Source organism: Seriola dumerili, unplaced genomic scaffold (genome assembly GCF_002260705.1).
Source record: "Seriola dumerili isolate Sdu_G_001 unplaced genomic scaffold, Sdu_1.0 BDQW01001299.1, whole genome shotgun sequence".
Classification (NCBI taxonomy): Eukaryota; Metazoa; Chordata; class Actinopteri; order Carangiformes; family Carangidae; genus Seriola; species Seriola dumerili.
The window spans coordinates 1123891-1146811 of NW_019175554.1; the positions used below are offsets into that span (position 1 = coordinate 1123891).

The 22921-nt window shown below is 39.7% G+C and overlaps 3 protein-coding genes across 7 annotated transcripts; 1 reads left to right on the top strand and 2 right to left on the bottom strand.

Annotated features, from left to right (window-relative positions):
* Positions 1-2929: 2929 nt before the first annotated feature.
* On the bottom strand, positions 2930-8445 carry dcun1d2 (defective in cullin neddylation 1 domain containing 2). Of its 3 annotated transcripts, XM_022767908.1 has the most exons (8): positions 7480-7532; positions 6081-6297; positions 5820-5988; positions 5381-5511; positions 5148-5230; positions 4805-4901; positions 4297-4339; positions 3605-3709 (listed from the first exon to the last, which is right to left on the bottom strand). In XM_022767908.1, exons 1-8 carry the CDS (start codon positions 7480-7482, stop codon positions 3685-3687), a joined length of 768 nt encoding a protein of 255 aa, XP_022623629.1. In that variant the 5' UTR covers positions 7483-7532; the 3' UTR covers positions 3605-3684. The 3 variants fall into 3 exon arrangements, with proteins under 3 accessions (XP_022623630.1, XP_022623628.1, XP_022623629.1); XM_022767909.1 differs by lacking the exons at positions 4297-4339; positions 7480-7532 and adding an exon at positions 8362-8445 and having other exon boundaries at positions 2930-3709; XM_022767907.1 differs by lacking the exon at positions 4297-4339 and having other exon boundaries at positions 2930-3709.
* tmco3 (transmembrane and coiled-coil domains 3) lies at positions 8001-18311 on the top strand. 3 transcript variants are annotated; one of them, XM_022767904.1, is made up of 15 exons: positions 8001-8622; positions 9623-9774; positions 10428-10729; positions 11620-11787; positions 12139-12318; positions 12589-12789; positions 12879-13007; positions 13121-13213; positions 13858-14044; positions 14388-14505; positions 14627-14822; positions 14979-15129; positions 15246-15325; positions 15408-15557; positions 16748-18311. In XM_022767904.1, the coding sequence occupies exons 3-15, from the start codon at positions 10472-10474 to the stop codon at positions 16859-16861; spliced, it is 2025 nt and encodes a 674-aa protein (XP_022623625.1). In that variant the 5' UTR covers positions 8001-8622; positions 9623-9774; positions 10428-10471; the 3' UTR covers positions 16862-18311. The 3 variants fall into 3 exon arrangements, with proteins under 3 accessions (XP_022623625.1, XP_022623626.1, XP_022623627.1); XM_022767905.1 differs by having other exon boundaries at positions 9623-9756; XM_022767906.1 differs by having other exon boundaries at positions 9626-9774.
* A 946-nt stretch (positions 18312-19257) lies between these two features.
* atp4b (ATPase H+/K+ transporting beta subunit) lies at positions 19258-22151 on the bottom strand. Its single transcript, XM_022767911.1, has 7 exons — positions 22040-22151; positions 20784-20912; positions 20566-20679; positions 20270-20475; positions 20080-20142; positions 19607-19699; positions 19258-19416 (listed from the first exon to the last, which is right to left on the bottom strand). Exons 1-7 carry the CDS (start codon positions 22149-22151, stop codon positions 19258-19260), a joined length of 876 nt encoding a protein of 291 aa, XP_022623632.1.
* Between the last annotated feature and the right edge of the window lie 770 nt (positions 22152-22921).

A 22921-nucleotide genomic window follows, 5' to 3' on the forward strand; every position in this document is an offset into this window, starting at 1 on the left:
GACCTTGTTGACATCCCAGCCCACCCCATGGGACGAGGGTAAGAATGGAGCATCATCCCAACTGATGCGCCCCCACCCACTCCATGAGCCCCTCTAATCCTTACGTCACTATTTTAAACTTTTTTATGAATCATCCCCTGCCTTGCCATCAACTAAGCTACTTCCCAGTTATGTGCATTGTATCCAAGAGTTCATCTCCCTTTCACTTTCTTTAATCCTCATCTTCACCCAGTGCCATGAATTTACCCCTTTTTGAGTCCCCGAGTCATCAAATGACACAGATCTGTTATTCCCGACCCTTTAAACACCTTTCTTGTCCATTTCGCTGTTGGTGACTGTAGAACTAAACATACTCAGAGTAACTGTGGACAAGTCATCACCAGAAGAGTCAATAATGATGATGATATGCAACAGGAATGCAACCTGATAAGGGACAACTGTTACCAAGCTGACACTTTACCTACACTTTCAAACACACACAGTGGCTCTCAGCAGGAATATTGAGATTTTTTTTTGTTCCAGTCACTGCCAACATTAGTTAATGTGCATATCTCAGAAATCAGCCTGTGTTTTGCCTGGATAAAAACCTGCTGACTCCTCGGCCTTCATTGAGCATGAACAACTTCTGCATAGAGAATGGTATAGTAACACAAACTCAAATATTATCATTTTGAACTTTTAGTGGTATCAGAACAGTTTTACAAAATACTGATATCCAAACCAAAGTCATTATTCAAAAGTAAATAAAAACTAACAAAAAGAGTTGCTGAAGTCCTTGTTTTTAGATGATTTAAGAGTTTCGTTTGATGAAACACATCACACACAGGTTCCCGCACTCAAGATCAAGCTGTATATTTCACCTCCAATCTTGCAAACATTTGCCATGTTGTGATTCATACTGAGTTCATAAAATGATTGATGTCAGGATACTGATTTCAGCACAACACAACACATTTGCATTCAATATCTTAAACCATCTGGCAGGTCAATTCATTACTGACAAAACAACATATTGTCAACTGCTGTACTTGACTACAAGACTGTTAAAAACAACATGCTTTATTAACAACTTTTTTTTTTTTTTTTTTTTAAAGAAAACAATGTCATGGTACACTTCTGTGACAAAACATAAAATTCTGTAAATACCTGTTTTCTTGCCGGGAGAAATAATACTGTTTTGATAAGAATGATCTGCATGGCTAGAAACAGTTGACCACACACTTGACAAATAAAAAATGTCTCAAATGTACCATATTAGCGTACTAAATACTGACAGATGTCACATTTTCTTGCTTGTGAACCACAGACGACGTCAGATCGTACAGTCAAACAACAATCGACTGGGAAAAGCTTTCACACTATCTCGCTTTCTTCACCATAGATGGGTTTGCACACAACTTTAACAGTACTGACAGTTCGTATATATCATTGAACCAACACATATCTACCTTGTTTAGCTACAAAGATGAACAACATGACACATTTACCAGCTCCTGCACTGTTTTACAGTCATCATGAAGCTGATTTCTTTGCCACTCATCTGCATTCATTCTGGGACAGAAATCGTGATCAACTTCCATCCTGATTTGCCTCAAGTCCACTTTCATGAACACCACCATAGTATATTACTAACTTATGTTTACATAAATATAAGAAGAAAGTTTGTCAACTTAATAATACCTAATAAAAGATCATTATTTCCCCTGTAGTTAGCCATTGAGAGGGAAATAATCCATCCTTATTTCACATGGCAAAGGTTTTATCATGGTGACAACAAGAATTGGCAGAACAAGATCAGCGTAGCTCGTCACTCTTTAGAACAGAAAGCATGGCTAACACTGATGTAAGTATAAGAGGCCGCCTGTTGCCAGCCGACAGGTACCTGAGCTCTACCTTCTGTCACACTCTTTAGCCAAGAATGGGGATGCATTTAGCACAAACAGAGTTGCTTAGTGTTTATAGTTACACTTACAGAGCAACATTAAATCTTATATGGTGGGAAAGCATTGCTGCGCTGACCTGTATGGGTTAAAAGGCTCAAGTCTTTTGATCATGTCTATCCTTGCAGCTGGATTGGGTCAGGTCTTCTCATATATTTGTGACCACATCTATCTAGCACTGGACTATAGTACATTGAGAAATACTATACTGCACAGTCACCCATAGATGGCAGCACAATCTTAAGTAGTTCTGTGGTACTTTAACATGCCACCATTGCCCTACAGTTGCTAATACATGAAAAGCAACAGACTAACAACTTAAGCAGTGTAAACAAACAGTTAAAATACTCTTAGCTGGGATGTAGATGTTCATTTGAAAAGGTCTAGTGTGTAAGTGAAATCTACTGTCACGTAAACTCAGTAGCTCTGTAGCTGTATACAGTGCTGCCTGATACAAAAAATAAAATAAAATCCTAAAACAACAGCAAAAGTGTAATTCAGTGCAGTTTGCAGAGTTGGCAAGTAATAATCACCTGGATAATAAAAAAAAAAAAAAAACAGTCAATGTGCCAGTCAGTTTCTCTTTGTGTACAGCAGTTGACACACTGCAAAGCTAAAGAAACTAAAACTAACAAATGTAACGCAACAGCATTTTAAAAATGAGGCTCCTACTGTAAATGCTTATGTTCAAATCAATGATTATAAATGTCATCACCTGTTTTCTCAGATATACATTTTTGTTCTTCTAAAATTGAATCTATTGTTATTTCTATGAGTACAGTATTTTACAACTGTAACGGTAGCGATTTTGCTGGTGCTGAGCTCAAAAAGCATGCTGCTCTGTCCAACTCTGTCTGAATACAAAGTGTGGATCCGAACCTTTTCACTGTCGCTTCACTTCTTATATTAATAAAATAAAACCAAATGAAAATATTTAGCATTGTATTGTAAAAGAGGCAATATGTTTAACCCCCCCACCCCCACCCCCACCAAAACACACGCACACTCACTCTCATACAAACATACAATAACAAGCAAGCACGCATTTTCTCCACTCTCAATGATTGTTAGAGAGCTACACATTCGCAATCTAGGTGAAAATAATGTAGATTACTTTTTTTTCCTCCTCAGAATCCATGGCACTGCTTCACACCCAGCTGACAAAAAACATGCAGATTTCAACCCACGGTTCCATTCACAATTGACAAAGAGGCCACATCCTACTGCATCTATAACTTAATCCTCTGCATGTGCTGAAAGCTCACTCTTACTGTCACTCCTCATTGTGCCAAGAGTGCAGGTTAGTGAGCCAAGTCCACAGCAGCAGTTCAAAGCCACACCCATTGGTGATTTGCCCATGAGTTTTAGGGTACCCATTATTTTTCATATTGCAATTACAAAGTCTGTCTTTGCCAGCAAAAAAAAAAACAACAAAAATCATCATCATCTCTCTCCTGTTGATTTCCCTCCTGCTTTCCTCTTTGAGCTGGTTTTCCAGGTCACTGCCCAACCAAGGCATCTTATGCAGTTGGAAGAAGAATCTTAACAACAAGCTGCAGACAGGCTTATTGAGAAGTAGTCTCTTTTTGGCTCATTTGTATAAAAATTCTCATTCAAAAAAAAAAAAAAAAAAGAAAGAAAATTGGAAGAGAAACAAACTCCATCCGCTGCATGAAGCTGGGACAAACACTATGTCATGTTGCGTTTACTCCCCGTCACAATCGGCCGGGCAAACTCCACAAAGTCATCTATGAGGACAGGCCATGCCCCTGAGGAGAGGAAAAAACAGGATATTAGTTATATCTAGATGTGATCTAATACGGTGACTTAATTCATCAAAGCAGTGTCCACATCCCAAATCATTCACAGACGACCCCTGCTGCCCTGAGGTCGATTCTATTCTACTGTGGTTCTTCATCGGAATATAGCATACGAAAACAACAAAAAAGAACGAAGGTGTGCTTTCAGCAATACTGTTTTTGTACAAGGGTGTTGGTTTGGTTTCTGAAGAGATCACAACAAGCGAACAAAAAGTATGTACAAGTAGGTATAAATGTTATTTTCTTCATTTATATAAACTGATCTCATCTAGCAAATAAATTATGATTAAACTGGTTTTAATGCTTTCCAAGATTAAAAATAATGTCATAGTACAAAAAAAGCCACATAAATAATCACCAATAATTTACCTGGTAGAGGCCTTATACTTTTTTATATTGAGATGATGAATACAAAAACTTTACAAAAAAAAATCAAACTACCATTTCATGTGTCAATGATGAACCTTTTAAGTCAGTAAACTACGTTTTATTTCTTTCTTTACAACAACTTAGAACACTGTCTTCTACTGCATTACCTTTGACTGATGATCAGTTCCAGGATCTTTTTAGTTGAATTATCTGCAAATTAAAAACAGCTAGCATCTGCAGCACCAACAACCTCCACCATGAAGGTATGGGAAGCTTGTGTGTTGCAATGTCCCAAACATCTCCAGTGAAAATTATGTACTTGTTTATGTGAACACAGACATAAGTTACTGTTCCACCATGACAGTTTAAGTAAAGCATTTCACTGCAGATCATTTACTTTGATTACATTTACTTACTCTACAATGTCCACAATAATATGTGACACAACCAAATCCAAATGAGAGAACAAGCGAAGCTGATATCAGTTTAACATATTAGAGATCACCTTCATGTCAGGTCACTTTGATTGAGTGAATCAGTGTCAGGTATTAACATAACGTTTGCTATTGTCTGACATAATCAGGATTATCTGAATTATCAGATTGCATTTTAATGTGACCACTGATGCGCTTTCATCATAGACTGTCTTCATCCTGAGGTCTTTCATAAGCTCACCTTCCTCGTCATAGTTGGACATGTCGTCTGCAATCATGTTGCCAAAGTCCAAGAGGAGGTTCCATGTGTCCTTGGGAATTGACCGCTTGTGATGCTCCTGAATGCGACACAGTGACAGGAAAAGTATGGCATTATAATACATACTACCTTTATGAAAGTTATTATGGTTCTTGTTGACACTGTCAGAGAGGTGTTGCTTGAACTCTGTGGTAATTTTTGGGGATGAGGTTTATGTAAATTGATTGTGGACAAGGATGAGGTGGACGAAAGATACTTAAAATGTCACGGAGATAACGAGAAAACAAAACCTCATTGCAGATCTAACAAATATTCCCACACTTACCAGCAGGAACCTGTTCCAGAGATCCAAGAACTTGAAGCGCCCTGTGAGAACTAGATTCCAGTAAGCCACAGCCATCTCTAGGTCTAAGGGTATAAAGTAAAGAAACTTTAAGATGGGATATTTTATATGTTTGATTAAAATACAAGTTAACCATTGAAAACGGCAGATTTTTTTTTTGCTGAACATCTGTAAAAACCAGAAGTCCGTCCCACATGCTCAGTTCTTCGGCTTACCTAAACCTTTCTGGCCAGGGTTCTTGGCAAAATTGAAGGTAAACTGGTAGAAGTCTTTGAACTTCCCTGTGTCTTTCAGCTCCTGCTCTAGTCTGGGAAGGATTGCCTTGAGTTTTTCAGGACTGTCACAGCTGGAGGAGACATTGAGGACAAACAGACAACACATCAGACTGCCATAATCCTGTTATTGTGAGTAGTAGTGAACTGCTCTTAGAAAATGACCCTGAGAATCTGAGGTTTCTAACCAAGTACATTTGTATGTCACACATTTCACATTTTGTAGGATTCATTTAACAGAAAATGCAATTTGAGATTCAATATATTTTCCTAATAGAAACAAGCAAATAGTTATACACAAAACATTTACAGCTTCTTACTATTTTGTGTACACACCTTAATAAATGTCAATAATGTCTGTTTTTTAACTACTGTTGCTCACCCTAGTTCAGACATGCCATCCAGGAACTCCTTTCTGCTGAACTCGCACTGTGTGGCCGCCCTGAACTTCCACGCCACCACAAGTATGCTCATGCTAGCTGGGTCCAGGGTCAGGTCATCACAGAATTGCTGGATCCCATCAATGCCTATCTTATTCTCATCCTGGGGGTCTGCAAAGAAGAGTGAGCAAAACAATGGACAAGTGTAACAGACACGACAAAGTAGACTGTGCTGATGTTAACATTAGTTTTGAAACACTTACCTTTGTATCTGTTGTAGAGCTGCTCCAGCTTCTTGCGATCCACTGAGGTTTTCATGGATTCTTTGTAGTAGAGGTCTGGGTTTTGGAAGTAGTTGTCTGTTGCGACTTCTAGTTTCCAGTCATTCTGCGTCAGGCAGTACACGGCTGTCCTCTCCCCGGCCTGCGTGAAGGACATGAACTGCCGAACCTTGTCCTTCTGCGATGACTTCAACTTGTGCTGTGGAGCAAGAACACACACACAGGTAAATACAGGGCTGGAGTAACCTGTTAGGGCAAAAACAAGCTGTGGGCCCCTATTAAGCCTCCACACAAATACACACACAGACACAGGCCCACACAAGATTTCTACACTGTATTACCTGCACTGGGTTTGCATCATGTAAGCACAGTATAAACTGCCATATTAAAAGTATGAAAGATGGATTTTGACACAGCCCCCCTTTAAAACACATGGCCTCAAGAAAATGTAAAACTGCTGAATCCTTCTTTGTTTTTTTTTTTTACTTTTTATTGTTCTTTAGTGGTACATGTTATGAAACAAATTGGCAAATAATCATCTCACCATAAATTAAATTGCTCATTACAGACAACTATGGGGCAAGACCCCATCAGGTTCTGGGGCCCTAGGACAAGTGATCCAGCCTTGGGTAAATGGGAACCAGAGACATGCATGTGGAGCTGAGGCTGCACATCAACATTGACACAAACTTTTTGAACATTTGAATAAGAGTGCAAGGCTTCAGTTTCCATTGCAGTCTCCTGGTTGCAAACTAGCTCCTCTAATTAATCTGTATACAAAAATGCATGTGGATTATGCCTAAATAACACGTGCCATGACGGTGAATTAAAAAAGTAAGACTCATACCTTGCGTGCAACAGCATATACATTAGTACAAGTGAATAAAGAGAAACGAAAACACTGTCACTGCCACAAGGTTCCGTTAGTTCACAAAAATACCGCGACGTGTTAATTTAATCTGACGGTCATCGAGAAGATAGCACGTCTTTGCAGAGCTGCGAACCTGACCCACCCGATGATCAAACAGCAATAACGGTGACAGGCCAGTGTTTGGCGACCCAGTTTTCCTGAGAAGGGAGGGGGGGGCGTTTGATCCTGCAGGCTCTCTCCTGACCCGGGGCAACAGCATAGGCGAGCTACCAAAAAGGGAAAGGTACGTGCTGCAAGTGTCCGGGTCTCTCAAAATACCAACAACTGACCTTCCATCTCCCTCACAGTCCCGACACACATCACCCTGACAATGCGACACTTGGCTGAGGACACTCCGATCCCCGATGTCGGTGTGTCGCCATAACGTTAAATGACAGCCGTTACCGGTTTTCAGACTTGTTTAACGGGGCTAAAGAACTGTCCCGGTTTCTCATTTTTAATCTTACCTACCATTTTATCACCCGCTGTTTTGCCCAACTTGATATCCAATTTCCCGTGGTGCGCACGCGCGAAAAGAATGCGCTACTGTAAGGGCGCTGTGTTCATGGGAATTGTAGTTCTGTGGCTCTGCACTCTCACAGGCCCTAAGTCAAGGATATACTTAGCGTAATAGCTATCTGCATTAGGAGACAACCGTTTCGGCAAAAATACGTACTTTATTATCATTAACATACCTCCACTGAGACACACCTACGTTAAAAAAGGTCTAGTATAACTTACTTCGCATCAACACACCATAACTAAAGGTTTACTGCAAGAAAACTCAGTGTTGAACAAGTTTAAATTGCATTGTTGTCATTTAAAACAATCTTTATAGTGTTAAACAACTTCTTTGATGTGTAAAAGTAAAATTAACCTGAGAACAGCTGTCAAAATTTAAATGCACTTGGCACAGTCGAGCGGAAAAACAGAACATCTGAAAACTACAACTCCCATATCAAATCTGATAAACATGTTTAGGAAGTAATCTGAAGATGGATCTAAATTACATCGACGCGATTATGGTCCGAAAAAACAAAGCAACAGTTGTTCAGTTTTAGCTGCGGTTTGTGTTAATGTTTCATTATGACAAGTCTCCACGAGAAACTGTGAACGTAAACGGAGTGTTTCTTTGCTAACGTTAGCGAAGTTGTGTTAGCTGTATCGTTGTGTTATTTTAGCACTGTGTGTTTGTGTGTATGTGTGTGTGTGTGACAGCTCGGAGGAATTTGAGGACTAACTTTGCTTTACTTTAAGCTCCAGGCAAGAAAGCAGATTGAACTTTATACACACATATACACACACTGAAACTGAACTCCAAAAGGAAATTTCATCGACACCAGTCGTGCTTACCTGGGCGTAGTAACGTTAGCCTCCCCTCTGCTAGCACGGATAATGTTAACGACGGCCGGAGGTCGGAGTAAACACGAAGTTAGTCGCCAAGTGAACCGGTAAACGCCTGCATCGACTTCAGCTATGTGGCAGGGGAGGAGGGGTGTCGGTGGTGGTGGTGGTGCTGCTGCGGCACAACAACATGATTGTTCCCGTCTTCTTCTGCCTCTTCTTCAGTCGTGGAGTGGAGTAAAGAGCCAGGACAGTTCACATATTTCGCAGGTAGTCCCAGCCTTTTTCCTCTATTTATTATCTTTTATCTGTTTGCATTGATATGATCAGTGAAAAGAATTGAGCAATATGACTTTGGGATACTGAACAAGTGAATTATTTCCGGGTTTGTCTGGGGTGTGTGTTCAGCTTTGGGTGATGTTACTCTTGGCTGTCATGATTTCTTTGATTTTTATTGTAGGTTTTTTCCTGTTTACGCTGCATTTACATGTTGCGTTTTGTGCTTATGACCATGCAACCTTTAGGCTTTAGGTGATCAAACATGACAACCAGTCAAAACCTTAGAGCAGAGCAGTGCTGGAGAGTAAATTTAAAGTACTGTACTTAATAACAGTTTGTACTTTATCTGATTATTGTCATTAATGGCACTTTGTACTTCTACACCACTACATTTCAGAGAGAAATGCTTTTTTACAAGTGCTACAACCAACACTTAATTCAGAAGGTAGAAACAGCAAGTGTTTGACATTTCTGCATGAAAAAAATTACTAAAATGCTTATTTCATTATCAAAATAGTTGTATAGTATTTTTCTAATAGTAATAGTAGTTTTCTCTTGATCGACTTATTGATTAATCAACCAATTATTGCAGCTCTAATTTTCTTTGATTAATCAAGTCCATAAAACATTAGTAAACAGTGATAAAGGCCCATTACAATATCAATGAGCCCAATCTTACGTCATTAAATGTCTTGTTTTGTCAGTAGGCGAAAAACGGATTGAACAGTTAATCAATTATCCAAATTGTTTCTGTTAATTTTCTATGATCAATTAATTGATTAATGATTGCAGTCCTACGGCCACAGAGCGGCCTGTTAAAGGTGACAAGAAATAAAAGAAAATTTAAGGAGAGTTGTTTAAATTAAACATAGAGTTTTTGTTATTCAGTTTAATTGTGCCTGCCTTCTAATCTAAAAGGTTGAAATATGTTTAATACCTTTTTAAAATTGAAGGAACTGAGGTCATTTCTGTGTATGCTTGTTCTTTTCAGCAGCCAAGCACCGAACAGTGGTGCTATTGATTTCTAGCAACAGTAGCGGAGTGGCTGCAGTCCAGTTGTAGGAAGGAGGACAGAGGAGGAGTTTGCAAAGTTAACGTCGCTCGGTTTGCCTCATGCTCACAAAGGTGCGGACCAGCTTGGCTGTAAGTTGAATGCATTCAGTCGTTTTGCTTCCTGCAGTAAAATTAATGTGTAAAGCAAGCACATGATGCACACTGTTGACAGTGCAGCAGTTTCTTTAATTGAAACTGTTCTGAGACTTAGTGTAGATAGAAATGCTGTGTTACATTAGGTGTAGGCAGAATAGTAAGCACTACAGGAATCTATACATGTGACATGCTCAGTCAAACCACGTGCATATAACACAGCTCTACAAGTGCTTTTAGCCACTCACAGCAGCCAGAAGGACAGACCACAGGTGTGTAAACACAGCTGTTGTTTAAGCTGTTCAACTGTAACCACACCCTGCCTTAAGATTAAACCCTCTCTTGAGATGGCACACAAAAAGAAAAATCACATCATCCCATGCCTATTCATTCATACTCAAGAACTAAATTTTACAAATATATGAATATGTTTTTTAAAAGCTAAATACTTTTCCAAAACAGCTGGGAGCTGTAGTTTTCACAAACATGACTCAAAGAGGAGTAAACAGGGTATTTGTTGGTGACTATTTTTACCTTGTATCAACTCACACAGTGCAAGAGTGTAGCTCACTGATGTGTTTTTGATTGTTTTTGGACAACAGCAACAACAGCTTCTCTTTTGCTCTTGTTCTTTCTTTTCCCATTCCCAGGTTTTTTTCTCCAAACGCTGGTGAAGACAGAAGTAGAGGTTTGGATGCAGGTTGTATGTTGGCTGCTGTGCCTTGGCCTGGCTGGGGCACTTGCTGCGCTGCAGAAGGACCAGGTGGCCCAGCATGCCATCAAACTTTATCGGAGCAAGGGGGCCACACAGGGGCACAGCTGGGTGGCCAGCAACTGCAAGCGGCTGGTGGGTCTCTTGCGTCAGAAGAATGTGGTTGTCAAGAAGCTGGCCGCTGCCGCAGATGCTGTTGGAAGAGACCGGGCCCTTTCAGAACCTGAAAGGCACTTCCAGGTACCAGACTGAGAATAAACACCAGATGGAGCGATGGCCCTTTGTTTGGGGCAGAACTTAGTGTTGTGTTAGTGACTGTAAAATTTTTTATATCCCATCAGCCTGGTACTGGACATAGTTTGTGACACAAGTTCTGCAGCTCTTCAGGGTGGTGTCTCTGACTGTGTGCTGACACATTTTCTGTCCGCACAAAAACTCAACTACAATAAAAGTTCATATTTCATACTTATGGTTCAGTTTTCGCATATACAGAGGAGATGACCTGGTTAGATTAGAGCTACACTAATGATTATTTTCATCATGCAAAATGTCAGAAAATAGTGTAAAATGCCTGTCACAGTTTCCCAGAGCCTCTCTTTTGATGTTTTCCGGTTGTTTGTTGTGTATGACCAGCAGCTCAAAAACAAAAGATTTTAAATTTCTAAATACAATACAGAAAAAAAGCAGCAAATTCTCACAAATGAGAAGCTGGAACAAGATAGTATTTGGCACTTTTGCTTGATTAGTGACTTAAATGATAAATTAATGTTCAAAATTGTTGCTGATTCATTTTCTTTCAGTTGAGTAATCAATTAATTGACTAATTGTTTCACCTAGATTATGTAATGGCCAGACACTAGGCAGGTTAAATCATTTCATATCAATATAAAAAAAACCAATAAAAAATCAATATAAAACCTTTCAAGCAAGATCGAATGGAATATTTATCTCAGAGTCATGATTTTTCTTCCTGTTTTAACTTGTGTTATCTGGATCAATATTGTCCTATTTATTATTTATAGACATGTTAAGTGCTCTCATCAAGTATTTCTAAGTAAAGAGCATGTACGGGGGTTTCAGTTAGATACTTTACAGCTTGATGACTGACAGGTGTCTCTATCTGCATTCAGGTTCACACCCTGGAGGTTTTCCAGAAGGAGCTGAATGAGAGTGAACACCTGGTGTTCCAGGCGGTGCACAGCCTGCAGAGGGCGCTGCAGGGAGACTACAGGGACGTGGTCAACATGAAGGAGAGCAGCAGACAGAGACTGGAGGCCCTCAGGGAGGCAGCCATAAAGGTGAAGGCATTGTGGTCAGCAGTAGATACTACATCAGAGTGGGAGAGGGACTGATTCATGCTGTTGGTGTTTCTGATAGTTTCTGATGAGTAACATGCAGTTGAAAAAACTCAAAAGTATTAAAACAATATAAAACACATAGAGGCAGCAAATCTTTAGAAAATATTATTATTATTATTATTATTATTAATTATTATAAAATATTGTCATAATGTGATCTGGGACAGTATCAGACAGATATTATGATGCTGATTTCAAGTGTGTATGCCGTTACATACATCTCTGTTAACATGTATGTATACATACTTGCTAATGAAATCTTTTCTGTTGGGCATTGTTCTCACGCTTCAGGAGGAGCAAGAGTATGTGGAGCTGGTGGCTGCCGAGAAGCACCAGCAGGAAGCTGTGAAGAGCGCTTTAGCCCAGAACAAGACTCTGTCCATGCTGGATGAAATCCTGGAGGATGTCAGAAAGGCAGCAGACCGGTTAGAGGAGGAGATTGAGGAGCACGCCTTTGACAACAACAAACAGGTCAGCAAACAAAGACATTTGCATAATCTTTAAATAAGATTATTTTACATTTGGAAATTTAATAGTGCAGATGCTTGAACCAGCACAAAAGTTTGAGTAATTTAGAATTGGTCCCCTGCATGTATTTTTAGAAGCTCACCCTTAATGCATCACACATCAAAAGCAATGTATTTCCAAGTCCAACTGGATAAAATTTCAAGATTGCAGGAATACATATTAGATCAAAAAAGCATCAAGTTGCCTCCTTCCGTACTCTGGTTTGTTGTGTAGATGAAAGGAGTGAATGTAGAGGCAGTGTTGAGAGTGGAGGAAGATGAGGACAACGGAGGGAAGAGGAAGAACAAATCCAGGCAGAAGGAAGTGGAGGATGACCTGGGACTGAGCATGCTCATTGACTCGCAGAACAACCAGTATGTTCTGACTAAACCACGAGACTCCACCATGCCGAGAGCAGACCATCACTTCATCAAGGTCAGTTACTCCTATTTTATCCAGGCAAGATAAGAAGTGGAATCTCTGTATTCATTTGATTGAATACTTAATGATATGTGTATGTGCAGGACCTGGTGTCGGTGGTGATGTTGTCCCTACCTTGCGGCTGGATTTGCACTCTAGTCGGTCTTCCTCCAATGTTTGGATACATCATCTGTGGGGTCCTGCTTGGTCCCTCTGGTCTCAACAGCATCAAGGTGTGTGCAGTGTGTGTGCAGTGTCTGCATGTCAGATCAGACTTAAAAGACACCATTTTTAATTTATGTATGTGATAGTTGTTCATATCAATGTCTCTCTCTGTGTGTCGCAGTCTATGGTCCAGGTGGAGACTCTCGGGGAGTTGGGTGTGTTCTTCACTCTCTTCGTGGTGGGGTTGGAGTTCTCACCTGAGCGCCTTCGAAAGGTAAACGAGAGGGATTTGAATTTAGGATTAAAATTGTACAATAATTGTCCATTCCATCTTGCAAGTCAAATGAAATGTCCTCAGACTTGACTTAGACTAAAGATTAGTGACATAAAAACGGTAAGGAGCTGCAAAATCTGGAAGAGCTGTTCTCAAACTAGGAGATACAGTGATTTGTGTAGAAGCATTGAGTTACTGAGGCTTTTAGACTCTTAAAAAATCAGAGTCAGATTTTAAGGTAGTATGTTGTGTTGAATAATCTTAATACTCACGTTATGGCATGGATGGATTGCTGAATGGGCGTACTGGGCTCTGGCCCAGAGGATCCATGGTTTAAGGGACCCTGGGTCAGAGTCAACTATCAATATATCTTGTTGGAAAGACGATCAAACAGTCACAAAGAGATAACCGTTTCAAGAGACACAAAAATGAAAACAAATTACGTCTTGTCATTGTTTTGTGAAGTTACTTTCTCTGGAAATTAGTATATATGGGTATAGTAGTAAAGGTTACCTGAAAAAGCACCTTGTCAGTGACCCTTTTCTTCCGTTTGATTTTTCATAGTTTTAAGTAAGTATAGTGTAGCTGCTTATAGTTACTTATCACTTTAAAGAGTTCTAATGTGCATGTTTTTGTGTGTGTAGGTATGGAAGACATCTGTTCAAGGGTCTTGCTACTTGAGTCTGCTGATGGTTGGGGCCGGTTTGTTGTGGGGACAAGTCTTGCGTATCCGACCAACCCAGACTGTCTTCATCTCCACTTGTCTCTCCCTGTCCAGCACTCCACTGGTGTCCCGCTTCCTTGCAGGAGGAAGCAGGGGGGACAAGGAAGGTACGCTGGTGTGTCTGTCTGTGTACGTTATGAACACACACCACTGATCTAAAGTGGTTTTTTATTTTTGAAATCTGAACAGTTCAGGTCCAGTGAATAAACGGTACAGAGGCAAGCGGTAGATGCCTGATGTAAATAAAGCTTAGGTGACCAAAAACTGAAGATGGAGTGCAAATGTCATATAAAAGGCTTTTTTCAGAGATCAGGAAATTGGTTAAGTTACAGCTTCTCTGCAGCAATGGGAGTAAATAGAGCTGGCGTGGAGGCATAAGAAGAACAAGATGGTGGCTTCACATGATTGTGTGTGTATGTGTCTGCGTGTGTGTGTGTGTGTGAGACACAGGTGACCTGGACTACAGCAGTGTTCTTCTTGGGATGTTAGTGATGCAAGATGTTCAGCTCGGCCTCTTCATTGCTGTCATGCCAACTCTGATCCAGGCACAGAGTGGAGACTTGGACAGGTCAGTTAGCCTTTTTGTTCTTGCTTGTGTCCTCTCCCCTCGAGAGACACACACACACACACACACACACACACACACACACAGAGCTTTGTGAATCTGTTGTTCCCTCTGTGCACCACAGCTTCCTGTTTGGAAGTCTGCGCGTGCTGTATCTCCTGGCCCAGGTCCTGGCGTCTCTGGCTGCTGTGCTGCTGCTTTGTTTGTTACTCAAATCATTCCTGATTGGCCCCTATTACAAGAAGCTGCATGCTGAGAGCAAAGGCAACAAGGAGATCCTGGTTCTGGGGATGGCAGCTTTTGTCTTTTTTATGCTGACGGTATGCTCTTTTTTTTTTTTTTTTTTTTTTTTTTTTTTTTTAGATGTTTTGAATTCATTTTTACAAATGTCTGATGTTTTTTCACCAAAGCCCACATTTTTTAACTGATGAGGAAGCTGTCTGTGTTGATTTTCCTCTTCTTGACGTGATCGCTAGGTAACTGAGTTTCTGGATGTATCTATGGAGTTGGGCTGTTTCCTGGCTGGAGCTTTGCTGTCCACACAGGGTCACATGGTCACCGCAGAGGTCATGGGGTGCATTGAGCCAATCAGAGATTTTCTCGCCATCATCTTCTTTGCCTCTATTGGTCAGAGCCAACATGATCATTTCTGACACATCTCAACTTTGTTATCATGTTACGCTTTTTTATCATCTACATTGAGGCTTTACTGGCTCATTGTGTGTGTTTTTGTGATGCTGCAGGTCTTCACGTGTTCCCGACATTTGTGCTGTATGAACTCACCATCCTGCTGGTGCTAACACTCACGCTCGTCATTATGAAGGTACCGCACTTTTCTCGCTTTTGCTCTTTTCCTTCTCCAGGTCACCTCTGAAACACTCTCATTCCCTCCTCTTTCCTTCTAGTTCGTCATGGCTGTACTGGTGTTGTCGGCGATCTTGCCTCCAGGCTCTCGACACATACGGTGGATCGTCTCAGCTGGCCTTGCGCAGGTCAGCGAATTCTCTTTCGTCTTGGGCAGCCGTGCACGTCGAGCTGGCATCATCTCCAGAGAGGTCAGTGACGAGCTGTGATACAAGTGGTGACACTTATTTTGCCCCATTCCATTTTATTCTGGTCTAGTTAATGTCTTTTCATTTGGTTTTTTAATTTGCTGAGGCACTTTGTTCCCTGGGTTTTGGAAAGTGCTGCTCTATAAATAGATTAGGGCAGCAACTAGCTATTATTTTCGTTATTGATTCATCTGTCAGTTGTTTCTTTGATTAATCAGATACTTGATTAGTCTTTAAAATGCCAAAGAAATGTGATCTCAAGTTCTGAGAGCCCAAGATTACATTTTCATTGCTTCAAAAACCCCAAAATATCATTTTTTAAAATAATGTACAAGTGTACAATTTACAAAGGTAAGGATTATTTTAATGTTTGTGTATATACAAGTATATACAGTAGCATGAACCAATTCTGCATACCATGACACTTATAGGTTACGCTAAACAGAGCTAAGTATTGGTGATTGTGTTCAGCAAATTGATTTACAAATAATGAAATTGAATAATAAATAAATAATAACCAATAATTGTATCCTCTGTCTCTGTTGCGCTAAACAATGTATGGATGAGTTAGATTGTAGAAATGAATTGCCCTTCTGTGATTAATAAAGTATTCTGAATCTGAACAACGCCCGTCCCTATATGGGCCTTTAGAATACATAAAAAAATACATACAAGACAAACAATTTACAAACAATGATGCAATACAAGTACCATAAAATGACAACCAGCAGATCATTCTTGTCTACATCAGTGATCCCGCTTCAAAAACTGGTTCAGTTTGAGTTTGATCCATTTTGAGTTCTATAAGTAAAAAATTCTATTTCTTGGTCCTCCAAAGAGAAAAAGCCGCCTGCGGACCAGAAACTCTGAGAGGAACCACCGGGCCACAGAGCAACTTTGGAACCCTTTTGACAAAGTTAATGAAACAATCAAAACCTAGTGGTATCTAGCTACACAGCTATCGATATCAATTTTGGGTGAATTAACCCTTTAAACTATTAAACTTTTCCTCTGTTATTAATGTGCTCATTGAGGGGTCACTGTTAAATAAAGTTTGTTGTTTAAATGTCATGATTATTGTGCGGGTACAGGGTTGCTGTCAGTGGTTATGTTTAGCAGATTGATTTATTAAACAGTATTAACACATAATTGTATCCTCTGTATTTATTCTTTATGTTCCTCTCTGTGCTCAGGTTTACCTGCTGGTTCTCAGTGTCACCACTCTCAGTTTGCTGCTGGCTCCGGTGCTGTGGAGAGTCACCACACACAGATGGGTTCCCCGGGCCGAACACAAAACAGTCCCATGACCAGACTGACTTCAGGGCCGAAAGGGTCCCGCATACAGTGACTCTTACACAGCCGGCAGCGACGTCGCAAGGAGCAGAAGTTAAGTCTTATTTTTCCATTCAGAAACTCGCACACAACAACACGACGTGGCCTGTTGGACCAAATGTTTCTCCTCTTCTTTCTTCTTCTTTATTCAACAAATTCAATCCACTCCTTTGAGGGGAGGAAATCATCATCTTCAGCTACAGTTTCACTTGAGATTATTGACAAATGCCTCCATCAGATTGTTATAAGGGACATTTTCTCCAAGCATGTACCTGGAGCAGTGTTACATATACATTAGTTACTATAAATACCATTTACTGTATAAAGACTGTATAACACACACTAAAATAGTAATACAGGGTTATATTACTGAACCCTTTCACTCTTCAGTCAACAAATCTTGAAGTCAGTATCTGTGACTTGATGGGAAAACACACCTGCTTCACAGTTTAGTGGAGAAGCACAGAAGACTGGATATCCTTCCAGCTCTGATGCTGTTAAAGGTGTGCATGCACCAAAAAGAGAAACAAAGAAAAAAGTTTCCCTCTTCACTATTTCTGTTGTTTTTTTTCTGTTGACGCTAATTCATGTCTGCACTTCGAACCTCAAGTTTGCCTGTTCCTTGTAGCGATCACACGGACCAAATCTGAGGCCTCAAATCTTCTTCTTCTAATGTATGAGTACATTTTTTCTTGTTTTAATAGGAAATCACTTTTATATCATTGAAATGACCTCCATCTTTCCTATATTTGACATTACTACATCTGACATTTAGCTCTTTTAAATCTGCTTTTTTATGGCAGATTCTGCTTCTGATTGAAGGGCAAACCCTCTTCCTACTGTATTTAATGGATGGTATGTGTAGTTTATTCTGATCATTGTACTACTGTGTATTTAGGTGTGATAACACATTCTTGTGTTACCCAAAAACTACAATAATTATCCTAATAAATCTCCCATTTCTTGTCAAAAACCATGATACATTACACATCAGTAGAAAACTAAGGAATGTAGATAAAGAAATACAATATTAGGCAGCAGCTCACAAAAACAAATGCAAATACTCAAATATAGATAAATTATTCTTTACATTTAAAGAGAAATCCTGCACTAGTTACCACTGAATGTCAAAGTTATGTGCCTGCTCAACACTTGTCCGCAGCAGAAGAAAGAGAGGTGTCATCTCACTGTGAGAGAGCACTTCTGTGGCATCTCATGCTGTAAACGTTTAATAATTCATAATGTGCAATGTAAATGTGTGTAACTCGGCCACATGTTACTGTATCTCTTAAGTTTAATATTGTTTTCAGATATTTTCCTGCAGTAGGTTAACAGAGAGTTTACATATGTGTGTTGGTGGCCATGAGTGTCGCTTGTAGACACAAAGAAATGCTGTTTCAATTAAAACGTTCATGTATTTTTCAATTGTTGATTTAATTACTTTATTTATTAAAAATAATACCATAAAGAAGTATTTACTTTTACATTTACTCTGTTGTTGGAATGCACTTATCTTCCCTCTTCATACCCTCTGCACTGAAACCAGAGGAGAAGCCGGTGAATCATCAGGTTTATATGTGTGAATCCATGTGATCAAATATTAATCTCATCATGCTGCACGATAATCTTTTTCAAGAAAAAAAGCATCTGGCTTTCCGAGATTTCAAAGTCAAAGAAACTCCGTCTAATGACGGTGTGAATATCAGCAGTGGACAACACACACCTACACGTGTGCGTGTGTGTGTATACTATGCACTGTGCTTTGTAAGCTGATAACCCACAAACTCTGCAGTCAGCAGATTTATGAGAAACCTTATCACCATCATCATCCTATTAGTGACAAATACTCTACAGAGATTTTGTGAGTAGATTTTTTTTAGAGGTATACTGCTTTATTCTTCATAACTGATAGTTTTGCTTATTTATCTTATACAAACTAAAAAATAAATCATCCTTACAGCTTGAGCTTTAACTTTGTTAAATACTTTATGAGACCAAACTGAAATTGGAATGATTTTTTTTATTTAGAAACTTTATTATGTCATTTAAATACATTTGTCATGGCCTTCTTAGAACATAATTGCTCAACAAGTTTTTCTCACAGGTCCATCAGATTTATAGATTTTACTGTATTTCGTGGGAAAATCTAAAACTGAATATAAAGAAGTTCATGAATCACTCAGACAAATCAAGTTTGTAAAAGCAGCACACAGCACAGAGATTTAAGTGGGCCTATACTGTTGGGTTAAGTTGAACACACGTAGTTTGAAGGTTGTTAAATAAACAGAATCACTAATAATCTGTGGAAGCCTGCTCTGTCTTTGATTCTGACATGATTATGGGATATCTTGAATATCTTCTGTTGTGTTTCTCATTTCACGGCTTTGAGGTAGAAGGTGACTTTTCCTTCGTAGGGGTCGTAGTAGTTTTCGTAGCTGATCTTGTCGGCGACCACTCTGCACTGGATCTTGGCATGCTTCTCTCCGACCAGGCTGAACCGAACACCCACCAGTGGGTTGACATAAGTAGGCTGTGGAAACGGAGGAAGGAGGCAGATTGTTGGTTACTGTTATGAATGTTTCATTTTTCTAGGATATCATGTTGATTTTCATTTTTAAAATGGAGGGTAGACTAAAGATAATCTAGCCTTACTTTTAGAGGACATTTCAATTACATTAACATACTGCATCTTGATACAGACTCCTGGTTTTCTTGCTTACCTGCGCCAGATTTCCATAGTATGGGAAGTAAGAGAGATCCATAATTCCCCTTTCAGGGAAATACTCAATTTTGGCCACATTGTTGTGTCCCTCCTATAAAAAAAACACAGATAAAACATGTCATATTTAAAGTGGCACTCAACTGATTTTACACATAAAAAATGCTTAGTTTGGAGTTTAAACATTTATAAAGCAGGTTTACAGGTTACAAACTGGGGTTGAAAGACACAGATGTTTACTAGATAGAGAGGTTCTAATGAAAAGAGTTGCATTATGGGAAATGTAGGATCCAGTGTTATTGGAGCTTGACCCATACTGGGACTAAAAGTCAGCTAATCTCTGTCCCGATTGTGATCATTCCTTCTGTAATTATTCTCCTAAATTGCTGGAGTACCCTTTTAAATAACACGTAGAACTTCACTCATTTTCTTCAATGCATCCTGTTGAAATCAGTATATGCAGCCGTCACTCACCAGTATGGTGCAGTTGACATATGGGGGAAGGTCAGTTTGATTAGTAGGGAAAAAGTCAATGACCTGCAGAGACAAAACAGAACATTTACCTTCTGTCAAGGTCATTGAATGTGATTTCTTTTTTTTAATGTACTGCAAAATCCAAGTTTTCCCTGAAGGGCTCAGAAGGATGTTTATTAGTAAAACATACCCTGTTCATCTTAATGATGACACAAGGCATGCTGCAGTTGTAGCCAAAGGTCGGGTCCTCAAGTCCTGAGCAGGCTCCCAGCATGCTTTGCGTGAAGGGACATGCCCACTTCGTGTGGTCAGGGGCAGAGAAGGTTTTCTGGATGAAGTACTTTCCCTTAGTGCAGTTGTGTTTGTTACATTCAAGCTGCTTGGTGTCATTGTAGGCTGAAGGAGAGAGAAAGAAAGATTTACATGCCTTTTTGAAAATTTCACCATGTTAAATATTAGGCAATTGTCCACCAAATAAATACTAACGCTTCAGGAAGTCATGAAGGATGGTGGACATCTTCATCCAGCTTTTCTTGTCTGATGTGTTGTAGCTGATGTCAATAACCTCCTCTCCATAAGTGTCCGGCCACACCATCACCCCTGAAGGAGCAAACAGACAGCTGGTTAAGAGGCGCTGAGGTTTAGTTTATTATTGTCGTAACTCCTTGTCATTGTTGTTATTGTTGTTGTTGTTGTTGTTTTACCCGGAGATTTTAGCCGGTCTTGGTAGTCAGGGGCGTATGGACACAGGGTGTACATGAGCACATAGATGGCCAAAGAAAAGAGGGAAGTCATCACCACGTAGAAGGCCACATAATACAGACTGATGTACACTGTGAAGGAGAGAGATTGATACATAGGTGTTTTGTTTTTGTTGATTAAAGCATATCATCAGGGTTACATGTTAATGGGTGCATTGCCTCTCTTTGTTCAAGATGATGTTAAAATGTCTAATTTTAAAGCTTTTTTTGATAGTTGTTGCAGATGTTTTCATACTTGACTGTGCAAAATAGTTTTGAGTGTGGTTACAAAGGTAGGCTGTATCTTCAAGAGGTCAAGGTGTCCTTTGTCGAATATGAGCTGAATTTAATCTGATTGTAAGATCAAACAAAACAAAACTGAAGCTTATCTCACGACAGCAGGCTTATCTCTCCCTGTCCACATGCTGCAAACATACACTTCCCTGTGGTGATATTAAAAGGACAGAAAAAGTCACACAGTGGTACATACAAGTACATAATGTGCGACTGAGCTCACGTGTGTGTGTCTTTTAGAACATACACACATTTCTTATGTAATAAATAAATGTGATACTTTTTCAAGAAATATTTCTCTTGAGTAAACTGGCTTAAAGGTCACAGGTCTCTGCAATCCTTGTTCCTGTTCATATTGGCCATGACTCCGATGTAATACCCACTTGATTTAAGATGAATTTTACAATGAATGAATGTTGAACGACTTTAGCTCCAGAATGGACAGAAGAATTAACCACAAAGATCTATAACTTATACGATGTTACATGAGGGCATCTCAGTACTCAAGGAATCTATCCTTTAACTTTGCAAATCTTTGTAGTTCCTCAATTTAAATATTGGAGAAACATGGGGTGTTGTAATGGTTAATCTTCCAGGTGGACAAAATAAACGTATTGTCAGGAAAAGTACTGGTAAAGTATTTCTCAGTCATTGCTGGTCAGATAGCTGTTGCCTAAATGCAATAACACAAAGAGACAAAGATCATGACAGCATATGTCAAACAACAAAACTACACTGCAGGAACACTTGTCACAAGTAAACCCTCATCAGTAGTGAATGAAATGCCTCCTAAATCACTGAATCATTTTGATAATCCCTGTATTTAACACAGAGCAATTGTACTTGATATAAAAGGTGTTTCTGCTACCCCTTCTTGCATAAGAGAGGTTAATGAATTATTATTATTACTATTATTTTATTCCTACCCCATTTCTCTGGCGTTCTCCCCATGAGCGTCCCATTGTCGGAGTTCCAGATAAAACGGCCAAAGTCTTCACATCGTTGCCCACAGGTCCTCTTCTCCTTCAAGGTGGCCATGACGAAGCTCTGTTCTGACCAGGATCCACAGTAGACCTTTTTTTTCCTCTACTTAACTCTACCTTGTACTTCTCTTATTCCTTCCCTCAGTCAAGCTACAAACTGTAATATTTGTTTTATCCTCTCTCCTGTCCCTCCCCAAAGATTTCGAGGCCCTTTCAGGTGTCTGCCGTATGTCTTGTCCCCTGTCTCGTTGTATTTCACAGTAAAAGCTAAAACACACTCCCTGGATGTCGCTCCAGAGTGTGATGTGTGTTATCTCTTATTCACTATTTATAAGACCATGATAAGGCGGGCATGCAGTGGGTAGGGAAGCTGAGGTGGACCAGCATCAGAACATATGAACTTCCTTCTTCGCCAACAACGTCCTTTACTCCTTGGAGAGACCTCAGGATCACCTTGAACAGTCAGGCAGCCCAATGAAAAATCAACTAAAGCCTGTATCTGTTTGATTCTGTGGGCCTTGCAGGTTAAATTAATGTTATCCCATGAAGTGTGAAAAAGAAATGCCCATCAAGTCCCCAGAAAAAATGTCTTGTTTTGTCCAACCAACCAGTCGAAAACCAAATAAACTTAAAATGAAGAAACGCATTAAATCCTCAAATAAGCTGGATCCACTTGATATTCTGCACGTTTATTAAAAGGTAGCAGAATGGCTCAACTGTTGATGGACTGCTGAGAAATTGTGCACGTCCATCCATGACCCCCAATGGACTTATTGTCTTAGTGGGGGACATGAATGTTTGGTGAAATCATCAGATTACAATCAA